Here is a 12,987-nt window from a genome sequence, read left to right on the forward strand (position 1 = left end):
TATATCCTCAGATCCTAGACCTTCTTAGCACCTGGGAGGCATTCAAGAAACACTGTGGATTGATACACTGACTATAGAGTGTGAGGAAGAGAGTTGTAAGACATAAGACTCTGAGGATGTGTCTAGACTTTATTTTGAGGACATTGGGAAACTATGGAGGGTTTTAAGAAAGGAGAGACATGATCACATTTGTATTGAGAAAGACCTGTCTGGTTGCACTACTGAATTGCTGAATATTGTTGGTGAACTTAATGAGCAATTTCAGTGTGTTGGTGAGGGTGGACATCAAGATGTCGTGGATTGAGGAATGAAAAAAAAAAAAAAGAAAAAGATATAGTGGATGTAGACAGTGTTTCAAGAAGAGGAGTATAAGCTGTCTACTGAAGGAGCACTTGGGATGTCAGAGGAATAGTTATCATGGAGGAGACTGAAACATGCTTAAATATTAATGATCAGAGCTGGTGGTGAGGGTGACACTAAAGATGAAAGAGTTGCTAACTCAGAGTACAAGGTCCCTAAGAAGCAGCAGGAGCGACCTAATTAGCCTTGACTGGGAGGAAGACCCCCTTCCCCAGTGGTAGAGGATAACTGGAGCAAAGATGGGCTGGAGGTCATTTATTTTACCAAAGGCTAATTCATCATCTGGTGTTAATCTATATTTTAAAAGTTCGGATGTCACCATTTAACAAGTAAATTTATCCTGTTCTCAATTTTCTTCAAAGCCAAATATTCATGTTTATGCTACTGAAACCTATATCACAGGATTTTCTGAAGCTGATAACACTGGCCCCTAGTCGCTTTCCAAAAGTCTTTATACCCAGTGTATTTCAGAAATCAGATCTTTTGAGATTTCGGAAAGCTAATATGGCTCGTTTACTAAATAGTATTATATAGCACCGCCAGTAGGATTGGGGGTGGCAGCTACAGTTGACCCTTGAACATCGCGCTGTTGAAAATCCATGTGTAACCTATAGTCAGCCCTCCATGTACATATACAGTTCCTCTGTATCCACAGTTTCGCATCTACGGATTCAACCGTGGATCATATAGCACTGTAGTATTCACAACTGAAAAAAGAAATCTATGTGTAACTGAACCTGTACTGTTCAGTAGTCAACTCTATAATCAAGCATCTCACTATTTCTGAAGCTAAAAAAAATATGCACTCTAGGTGGGATAAATAAAGACCGTTAGTAGTTTGGGTCAGGTTTTGCTGCCAAGTGGATCAGAAAACCAAAAATCTTAGAGGTCTTTGGGATTTGAATATTGCAGTAAATACCCAAACAGCAAACATTTATATAGAACTTAGTGCATGTAAGGCACTGTTCTAAGAGGTTGGTTAATATTAATTCATTTAGCACAGGAAACTATATTCAATTTCTTGTAATAACATATAATGGAAAAGAATCTGAAAAGAAAAAATATGTATGTGTGTGTCTATGTATAACTGAATCACTTTGCTGTACACCTGAAACTAACATTATAAATCAACTACACATCAATAAAAAATTTAAAAAAAATTTTTTTAAACTCGTTTAAACCTGAAAAAAACCCCATGAGGTTAGCACTATTATTGTTTTATTGTATCAACTACTTGACTCAACAAACATTTGTTGAGCACCTGGGCTAGACGTTAGGGCTGTGAGGACTAGTAAAGCAGTCTCTGTTGCTGTCTTACTGTTATCAGGGACGTCTACATCATTATGTTATAGATGAGTGCGACACGTATAAATGACAGCAGTGATAATGAGTAACAGTTACGGAGTACCTCCTCACCCCCACCCCCAGCCCCACCGCCACGAGCCAGTTGCAGCGCTAAACTCTTTTCTTGCAGGATCTCATTTCACTACCCCTTGCAGTGAAGATTGGTACTATCGTTATTCCCAAGTAACAGAGAGGGCTAGGAATTCTATTAACATCTCAGCTCTTTGCTCAGGCTACGAAACTCCGCTTTTCCCTAAACGTTAATAAACGTTCCTAAACCAAAATCTTTTCTGTCAGTTTGTATAACATTTTATTCTTCACCTCTTTAAAAACAATAAGGTAGTTCTAGTCATGAAGTGGGCATGTCTATAAAGTCCAAATTAGCAGAGGGAGAGTTATTTGGGATTTTTTGGTATCTACATTTAGGTTAGAAATTGAGTAAATAAGCAAACCATCAGTAAGGCAAGGTACAACTTAATAAATGGTGTTCATGAAAAATCATAACTGGTATTGAGATTAGACACTGAAAATCCCACTCAACCCAAATAGTTTAAAGTAATAAATCAAAGCCAGTGCTCTCTTTTCCTTCACACACACATTCTAATCCCCCAAGGTAGCTGCTATTAACATACAGTGGTGTATATCCTCATAGATTATTTTCTATGCTGTGTCCATATGCACTTTTTTTAATCAGATCATACTATTCATATTGGTTGCACTTTTTCCACCCAGTAGTGTAGCATGGACATTATATAGCCCACTACATCATTCATACCTCTGAATCTCTTTATATTATGCTCCATAATTTAATGATTCCCCTTTTGATGGGCATTCAGGTTGTTTCTGAGTTTTGCCATTAGAAAGGATACTGCAGTGTACATCTTGATACATGTATCTCTGTGGACTTGTGCCCTTATTGCTGTAGAATGAATTTCTGGAAGTAGAGCTGTTGGATCATGGGATATATGCATTCTAAATCTTAATTGATACTGACAACTGATTGAGATTTTCACATTACTCTTGTGGTGGTTCTTTATTCCTAGGGTCACTCCTTTTTTCTTCTTATCAATTCAAAGAGAGATTTGGCCTAGCATCTCCCCATGGTTCTCTAAATCAAAATGAATGTTCAAAGTACGTAGTTCTCAAGTATCCACTAAGACTAGTGATGTTTTAATTCCATCCTTGCTTGGAGAACTTGGGCATCCCCAGGGTTACTGTTGTAGTGGCTTCCGGCATTGTTAACACTAGGCTGTTTCTACTCCTTGGTCCCCAGGTACCTGTGTGTGAGTCACAGTGTCAGCTGAAGTGTGTAGGAGCGCAGACCTCAGCGCTGCTCCCCTGCATTGTTTCTTTCCTTGTCTAGAACATGGCATTATTTTAGAAATGAACAAAAGCAAAATCTCAGCAGGGATTAGGGATTTTTTTCTCCTTTCATCAATAATGTTGTATTATACACCCACCTTCTACTGTGGGCTAAAGTTTTGTCCATATCCTTGGCATTTTTATGTGTATAGAGAGAGCAGTCAGACTCTTATTCTTTGTTGATTATGACTTTTCATATAGAGCTGTGGGGATCTTGCTCTAAGTATGAGATTAGACCTCTCCTGGAAGTTATGTACAGCATTATTATTGTAACTTTTTATTGTCTCCCATATACTGGCCCACTAGCTTTCAACAGTCATATCTGATCTAGTCTCAATTCAACTTTAAAACTCTGAGGACTCCACATTACCTAGAGGACAAAGTCCAGTCTCTTTGTCAAGTCTTCTCTTTCCTCAATCTACCCTCCATCCTTATTGTCCTCCATCCCTTTCCACATACCTTTCACTCCAGCCATTAAAGATTAGTAAAATTACCAAACAAATCATGTTTATTATTACTTTGAATATTTTTTTGCCTACCTGAAATGCCTATTCCACCACCAGCTGACTTCCATTGCCTAATTTGTACTCCTATTAATCTATTCCCAATGTCAGCTCATGCTGTAAAATCCAGCTCAGTTATCACTTTCTGTATGAAGCCTTCGCAGACTTCAGTCCCTCTCTGTGATAGCACGTGCAACAATGCATCGGAATGATTTGTTGTTTCCTTGTATTCTTGATGACCTTGGGCTCTTTGAGTGTAGGCGCTCTGTGTCCTAAGCACAGAGCCTAGAACATTAAGTCTTTGTCAGATGGATCAACCCTTTTAATAAATGCCTTCCTGCTTCAAAAACCATCTTTTTCCATACAATTATTTCAACTCATATTCTTTATTTTAGTACAGAAAATTGTTCTACAGCTCTTAAAGATTGAGGACCATTTGAGAGTTATTTTTGCATAATGTACTTAAATATTCAATTTTAAGGATATAAATTTCAATGTGATAATGATTATTAACACCCTTTAATTGAATTCTGACCTTGTCTCAAGGGTGTTACACATTTGAAATTCGTGGCAAATTTTTAAAACAGCATTTGACTAAAGTCTAAATTGTAAGTACAGGAAATGTGTACCTGGAAGGCTCTGTCCCATTCATTGCCTTTGACATAGAGACCGTGTCCCTGTCTGTCTACTTAACCTCCTGATGCTTTTTTTCCCAGATCTCTTAACTCAAGTTTCATGATCTCAGAATTCCTCCTTCTGTGATTCACCAATTCTGTTTCATACACCTGATTTCTATCTTATGCTATTCTGATACCATAGTATCATGGGTAGACACATAACAGTGTCTTATAGAGTGAAATCAGAAAATCTTTGTAAAATACAAGATTGATCCTCTTACATACCTGCATAAACCCCCTGAGTGTCTCTACATTGCTCTCAGGATAAATTTCCAAAATACTTACACCATGGAAAAGGTATGAGATTTATTTATCTTTTATTTATTTGTTTATCTTTGGTCCCTATTTATCATTATCTGTCTATATCTGTCTTATAAATCTGTCTTATAAATCTATCTATCTATCTGTCCATCCATCCATCCATCTTTCTATCTATCCATCTTTTATTTATCGCTACTTATCTACCAGCCCTTTTTCTCACCACTCCCCTTTGCAGCCCGGTCAACCCTGAGTTCTGTCTTGCCTCTGAGGCTTCCAGCTGCCTCTCCCTCTGCGTGAAATGCCTGGCCCTCAGACTACCCTAGTTGGTAACACATGCATGGATGTGTGTGGTGTTTAACATTTATCTCTCCGACACAACTGTGAGCTCCATGAAGGCAAAGCTCACGTTCAGCCGCCTTACTGTGCTATGGCATGTTGCAGGCACTCCATAAATATTCTTGCACAAATAAAGAATATATTTTACCCCACTAGGTGTCCCCAGCATCTAACACAGGACCCGGCACATATTAAAGCACCCAATATTTATGAATGAAGAAATGTTAGTCATAACCACTGTTCCTGCTTTCTTTTCTGTTTGAATATGAGACTTTTTATTGTTTTCAAGGGTTTTTCACACGAACATTCTTTGCAATGCAGAAAAAGTGTTTCTGTAAAGTAATACTACCCTGTTTTTTTGTTTTCGTTTTTGTTTTTAATTTTGAGGCCTTATTTGAATAATAACCAGTAAGGCAGTTAAGTTACCATGTTGTGCTATTTGAAGTAAACAAACAAACAAAAAACTGCTCCCAGGCTGCCAAATTTAATATGGTGACATATGAACCACTTATTTCTGTGTGCTTTCCAAACAGGAATATTATTATAGCAGTGTTCTTTTTTATTATTATTATTATTAAAAAATCTGTTAGTGTTATGTGTACAAAATAATTTCACATGTATATGCAGAAGCCCTTGTGTAGTGAAATCATCAGAACTGAAAGTACTTAGAGAGGACAGATAGGAAAATACCAGTTCTTTGGGGAAGTGGAGAATGTTGAAGAATCTGGCGTTCAGCTCTTAATGCTTTAAAATATTGAAACTGAGTTTGCAATGTAACCTTGTCACATGGCAGTTGACAAGAAATACTTGCTAAACTAAATTACATATAAGTGGAAGGTGTTTGTGTTACCATCTGCTGATACAGTAGCCTACAGTTTAGAAATAAGAAAAATTGTTGCATCCTGCATAAATAGATAAGTGATCATATTGACTGTTTTTAATCTCCTCTAACTACAAGGGACCTTAAAGCCCCAGCATTATAAAGTCTCGGAGCGCAGTTCCAGAGAAGTTAAATAAGTTACCAAGGTCATTGAGCTAGTTAATTGCAGAAGCAGGATTAAAATCTAAGTTTTCTGACGGTCAGTATTATGTTCTTTTATTTTCATTGTAAGGTTTCTGCAAATAAATGTGTTTGGTCCTATCAAGGTAGATAAAGTTTGAATGGATACCTCAGAAAGCTATTTGAGACACTGAAAGGTTTTATTATGGGAAATAAAGATTGATGTCAGTACACAGGCATTGGCACTAGGTCAGATGCTGCCACGCCTTTTATTTTGTGAGATAAATGGGAATAAGAAAATGAGATGGTACAGAAACAGGTTGTCTGACCCCAGTCCTACACCTGGAATAACTTTCCCTTTGTCCCTGGCACTACCAAAGAACCATCAAAGTGACTTGCCCAGAAGATAGATAGCTTGCCTCTTATAGCCAGTCTTTCAGCCAGTTTTTTCTCTGTGCAAATGACATCACAATCTCATACCCCCACCTCTAAGGGTGCTGCCTCCAATTTCCAATTCTGTTAAAAGATTTGAGGAAAAAAGATGAAATATCAATATTTTAGAATTTATTTAAACTATCCCTAAGTAATTCCAGACTATGAAAAACAAATGACTCCCCATTTTTCTTTAATGTCTGTTTCATATCTATCTATATTTCTTTAATCTTTATCTTCAGTATCTATATTTCTTTAATATCTGTCTCTCATATTTTTCTTTAATATCTATCTAAGCAAATGCAACAGGATAGGAAATTGAAGTGGAGCATAACGCTTTGAAGGATAAATGCAAACATCAATTTCTGCAGGGGTTTTATGTGTTCATGTCTGAGAAACTCAAAAGAATCAACTGAAAAACCATTTGGAATAAGTTTTAGAAATGCATGAAAAAGGGCTTCTCACAGTTTTAGTATGCTAATGACCTCCTGTCCCAAGGGAGGGCTCAAATGTGTGGTGTTTCCCAAAATGATCTGACCTGCAGTGGAACACATGTGCAAAACCGTCTCCTGTGATTCTGCCAACATGGGGAGGCTCCGTCTGGCCATTTAAGGACAGATGACCTAGTGGGCATGTTCCCACATGGCATGTACTACATTATCAGCCTATGCCTGTTGATGCCAAAGAAGCTAAAATAAATTCTTGTCAAAATATTTATGGGTTTGATCAAAGCTGTTAGAATATATAAATGTGCATGCACACACAGCTCCCACGTGTTTCTTAGTTTTTAGATTCTTTCTGTCTTCTGATGGTATGAGTGACAATCATAATGTTATATTCAAACAGCTTACGTGTCTAACATAATGTGTTGCTGAGTTAGATAAATAAAACTCTAGTGTTTGGGGTGTTTTTAAAATTTTTTCCTAAACAACACCATACTGTTGCCTTCAATCAGATTGTTAGATCTGTTTTCCTAGCAGCATTTCAGGTTAGCCACAGATCTTTAAGTGTTCTAGTTAATAAATGTAAATTAAAGCTAGATTGAGCCTGTCTCATTTTGTGTAGGACAAGCTCTGTTTCATTCATTACCTGTGGTCTGTTATCTGCTTGCTTCCTCGTGAAGCAGAATGTGCTCCAGCACTTTGGGTCTGTCTCTTGTCATGATTGAAGAAGAATGTTTCCAGGATAACATCTCAGTAAATACCACTGCCCTCTGATATGGCATCTCTGTGACAAATGCCACTCTCTTAGCTTCTAAGGACTTATCACTGGGCTCAGCTTAGCACACATCATTTTTTTTCTATTTCTTCTGCGTCGGGTACTCAGATTCTACAAACCTGCATGCATCCCATCAATACCACATCGTCAGAATGGCCTCTGAGAAATAATGGGTTTTGGCTTGAGATGCTTTTTAACAAACATAACTTTCTACATTCTGACACCCCCTTCAAGGAGAGCAGAATTGAACCAGGATCATTTACAGTTCTCTTGAGTCAAAAAGTTCTGAAGTTTAGGGCACTGTAACAGAAGAAAGAAAATGTTTCCCTGCTAATCTTCTGTTACTAGTTTTCCACTTATTTCTAAAACCCAAATTCTTGGAGCTTGTGAAGAAAAGTGAAAAGTCATTTCCACTGTGCATGAGAAAGAGAAAGAAAAAGGAACATTTGGGAAGGGTAGCTCACCAGCTGCGTGCTGAGGTGGGACTGGTGGTGATTCCCTCTCCTGGGTAAACCCTTCTCCTGGATGGCACCCTTCTCTGGAACTGCTTTGGAAATGGTAACAATAGCAGTGTGTGTGTGTGTGTGTGTACAGTTACAGGAACTCAGTAACATGGTCTCTTTCCTGTTTATCCAAGGATTTCCTGCTGCAGGTATTTACTGTGTTCCGAATATTGATCCGCCCAGAGATGTTTCCGAAGGACTGGACTGTCATGCGCTTGGTGGCTAACAAGTAAGACATTTACACTGGGAATAATGGCAGCTCTTTGCATTGGGAGAGAGGAGAGTGCAGAATGATCTTTTCACTTTGATCTCAAGTTTGAAACCTTCACGTCCTGGGGTTCTTTTTCTCTGCCTCAGAATTAAATTCTCTTACCCATTTCCCCCCCAGTTATTACTATTTGTTTTAAATAGGTGATATATTGACATTGTTCAAAAATCTAACAGTGTAACAGAGTTTGCCTTAAGAAGTCCCACTCCCACCCTCCTACCTTATTTAGCCTCTACTCCCAGCCTGCAGTCACCACTTTTATTAGCTTCTTGCATGTCCTTCCATCGTTTCTTCATGCAGAACCGAGCTAGTAACCAGACAGGTACAGTGTCCTGAACGTTGCTCTTTCACTTAAAAATCCTGGCCATCTTTCCATATCAGTACCTAGAAAGCCCCTCATTCATTTGTGTTTTTTTTTCTTTTTGTAGCTATATGATATTCCATTGATTAAAGGTACCATAGTCTATCTAACCAGCCCTGTTGCTGGACACTTCAGTCATTTCTGATCTTTCTGAATTCATTTTAACTGAGGAGAATACAGTAAGTATGAACCATGTGCCAAGCACTGGGAATAAGATATGACCCCTGAGTTGGACATGTGAAGATTGAAGTTCCTTTTATACATCTAAGTGATATGGCCAGCAGAAGGTTGAAAAGAGTCCTTTGAAGGAAGTTCAGAACTAGTTACAGACATTTGGGAAGTTATTGATGTAAAAGTAAATCTCTGAGGGGTGATAAAATTAGCTTGTATTAAACATAACCAGAAAAAAGCAAAATGATCTGAGGTCAATACTTGAATGAATAGGGGCCAGGAAAGGTGAGTAGGGACAGTCAGAGTGACCTGTTCCTGGAAAGCACGGTGTCATGGACTTACTGATCTCACACTTCTGGTCTCTGTGATCTCAGGATACAGAATGAAGGTGAAATTTTTTAGGAAAGTGACCTGATCTTTACTTCCACACTTGTAATTTACCCCATTTCATAAGCATTCTTTGTGTCACACCCACATTTACCTGCCTCTCCTTCCTCTTCTCCAATCCCCAACATCCTCATGTTCAGGGTGAAGGTTGGCTTTTCCAGGCATCTATTTATAGGCTGAGAATGCTGTGTACCCTCCCCAGATGCCCAGATATGATGGTGGTAAGAGCCCGAGGAAAACAGGGCTTGATTTTGATTAGATGTGCCTAATATGGCTTCTGCCGCAGTATGCATTTATAGACGTGGAGGTGTTAAAATGATGTGTTAAAAACTTTGTGAAGTAACAAATAGTATAATATGGCATATTATATTTTACATAAGTACAGAAACAGCTTTTCCATTTTGAAGACTAATTGAGACTCCTAAAATAGCTGTCTTTAGAGTTTAGCATATTTAGTTTGATATCTGTGAGTAGAATCAACTCACTCTTCATCTGGATGTCCAGATGCTACAGATTTAAGTGGGAGCTGTTGGTCCTATATCTGGCCCTATTCCCAAAGATCAAACATTCTGGGTACTGGGAAAGGTCTATGAACTGATCCAGGGAGCCAGGCAGGAAGGGGTCCAGGCCGCTGACATCACCATCACACAGCATCATCATTTGGTCCCTCTGTCTGCCCTGTGTGCAGAGGGGGATATTTTGACTTGAATTTGAATTTTCAATGGCAGAAACTCAAACTGAAACTAAATTTGACATTTTGTTCCTTACATACATAGGCTGCACTTGAGCTCCTGAAAACCATGACAACCGTGTGGCTTTTGATATTAAATGTCATCTCCCTCTGCCCCACCTAAAAATCTCCACTCCATTTATGAAGGCTTCATGGTCACATGAAGCAGATTTGGAAGTCTAGATTCTGTGTTTGAGTAAACACATGATGTTCAAGATTTTCATCTGTAATGTTAGCCACATAGGAACGTGATTTTGTTAGAGATGAGCTCTGTGTAATGCATTTCAGCAGAAGATGGGTCCCAGAGCAAACCCAAGAAAAAGGCCATATGCTTTTGCAAAATGCAGTAATATCATTCCATTGCCCCCCAAGTCAGTGCTGATAGAAATCTGGAACTACTTTTCCAGTGTGGTGGCTGGCAGGGGCAAGTCCAGCCTGATTCATAGACAGGACCCCAGGGCCTGGCGAAACACCTGCCAAATTGGAACAGACCACCTGCTCTTTCCTGCTCCAAGCCCCCTCCTCTCCTCTCCTCATTCAACTGTCATAGCCGTTTCCCACTCAAATTCTGAGAACATATGGGATTTTGCTTGTTATCAATGCAGTGTAATTCAGAAATAAGCCTTCAACTATTGGTGACTTATCTGTAAAAAAAAGAAATACAAACTTCAGTAATATTGGTAGAAAAATCAATTTCTGAAAGATGTTAAAGATATTTTAAATATGTTAAAGAGCATCAACCAGAAAGAAAAAATTCACACTTTGCTAAATTGTATCAAAGCAATTGATATAGGTGCTAGATCTGGGTCTCTGAGGCTGACCACCTTGTCTTCCATGACACTAACTTTCTTAGACAAATGTTTGGTAAGGACCCCTCAAAAAAGCATTTTAACCCAAACTCCCACTTTCTCTACCCACTCGTATACATAATACATGTCAAATTGATAGTAACTGACAGAGAAGTCACCACTGCCTTATGCCTGAATTCAACTGGATGGCTCGTCCCACAAAATGTCTGTCTTTTATGTGTTGGTCCTTTCTTTCTGCGTTTTTAAGTCAGTTAAAAAGTCAGTTAACCTTCATCCATAAACTGTGCTGTCTCAAATCCTGTAGCTTCCCTGCTTTATGTGAAGTCCTGCCACAAGCTGTGCCTAGACACTTGGTGCTTAGTATGGTGATCTTTTGTTTATTTCCACCAGAAAATCTAATATTGTATAATGTAGTAAGTGTGGCCAGGCTAAATTTCATGAGGATGAGAAACATGAATTCTGCCTGCTTACAAAGCTATATTATGCCTGCCCACTTGGTAGATGTTTCTGATGAGGACAACTGCTCAATCTGAGAAAGAAGGAACATAAGGGAGATGAAAATTAAGTACCAAAAATACAGGACGCTTTGAGACAAGCTTCTCTCCACCCCCCTTCCCATACACATTGCAAAATACAGTATAAAAATAAAGTCACAGCTTTGTACATATTTTCATGGAGATAAATCTCATAACAGACTTGCTTACTGAGGAAAGTAAAAACTCCTTGGCCCTGCAGTTGAAATTTCAGGCCCTTATTTTGTTTATTTTGTGTACATGTTGGCTGCAAACATATCATACTTCTTTGTGTTTTTTTTTTCCCACCAAACACTGGATTATTTAGTTGAGTTTTACCTTCATCAGTTTAGCCTTCAAGTGAGATCTATAGCAAATAAGTGGTTGATGGAATTAAAGATTCTTAGGGGAGGTCATCCATTCATTCATTGACCCATCCATTCAACAAATATATTCCGGTGCCTAAGGGAAAATAAATGCCATAAAGATAAAGATTGCAGTTCTCTCAGAGAGGGTATGAAAGGAACTTTGTTCTGGACTGGGATAGAAAAGTGTGGTTTTTTCTTCTACTTTTTCTTCTTTTTTTTTAATGAAGAAGTGAAACTAGAGCTGAAAGCTAAAGCAGGAGTTAACAGACAACAAAGGAAGAATATTCTTATCATCAAGAATAGCATATACAAAGGCCCTGTGGTCAGAGTGAATGTGGCACATTTAAAGATCTGAAAGACTGTTTATGTGGCTGAAATATGAAGAGGGGAGGAACCAATAAAAATGAAGTTGGAAGAGGAAGACAGGATCCAAATATTAGGGAACAGAGAGACAAAAAGAAACCAGAAAGGACTAGTTAGGAGCTTAATACAGAAATCCAGGTAAGAAATGATGATGGCTTGAACAGGTAGGTAACAATGAAGGTAGTGAGAAGATTAATTTTGAACACAGAGATAGCAAGACTTCCGATGATTGGATGTGGGTTGGAGAGAAAAAAAAATGAAGATATCTCTTAGAATTTTGGCCTGAACAGAAGGACACATGGCGGTACTATTCACTTAGACGGAAGATTCGGAGAGAGGAGCAGCATTAGGGAAGTTTGAGATGCCGTTAGATACACCAGAGGAGATGTAGGAGAAGAAGCTAGATGGAACTCATATGGATCTCAGAGAAGAGGTCAAGGCTAGAGATACAGATTTGAGGGTCATCAGCACTGGGCAATATTTGAAGCCATGGAACTGAATGAAAGTGCCCTGGAAGGAAGTATAAGTTGAAAAAAGAAGAGTCCCTAAGACTGGGCCCTGGAACATGCCAACCTTTCAAAGGTCAGGATGTCAAGAAGCATCCAGCAAAGGAGACTGAAAAGGAGCAGCCTGTGATCTAAGATGAGAACCAGAAGGGTATAATATCGTGTGAAGAAACTATTTCATGAAGGAGGGAGGATCAAGAGCTGCTGGGAGGGTAGAGGATGAGGACTGACAGTCATCCCTGGGATTTGGCAGTGTGGTATCGATACTGGTGACCTTGACAAGTGCTGTTGCAGTGCAGTGGTGATGAAAGTCTTACTAGAGTGAATTCAGGAACAGATGGGAATCGAGAAAGTGAAAGCAGTAATTATAAGCAGCTCTTTAGAAAAGTTTGCTGTAAAAAGGATCAGAGAAATGGGGCTATATCTGGAAGGAGATATGAGGACTACGATTCGTTTTTTTTTAAATGGAATGTTATGCATGTTAGTTTCCTGATAGGAGGGGCCAGAAAAAAGAAA

The 12,987-nt window shown here is 38.7% G+C and overlaps 1 protein-coding gene across 1 annotated transcript in view; it reads left to right on the top strand.

The window, feature by feature from the left end:
- Positions 1-12,987, top strand: part of DOCK4 (dedicator of cytokinesis 4) — a 410,882-nt gene that overhangs the window by 323,068 nt on the left and 74,827 nt on the right. The window contains exon 27 of the mRNA XM_072964656.1: positions 8,131-8,225. Within this exon, the coding sequence (XP_072820757.1) occupies positions 8,131-8,225 (95 nt within the window). The remainder of the gene's footprint in view (positions 1-8,130; positions 8,226-12,987) is intronic.

Source organism: Vicugna pacos, chromosome 7 (assembly GCF_048564905.1).
Source record: "Vicugna pacos chromosome 7, VicPac4, whole genome shotgun sequence".
NCBI classification, from domain to species: domain Eukaryota; kingdom Metazoa; phylum Chordata; class Mammalia; order Artiodactyla; family Camelidae; genus Vicugna; species Vicugna pacos.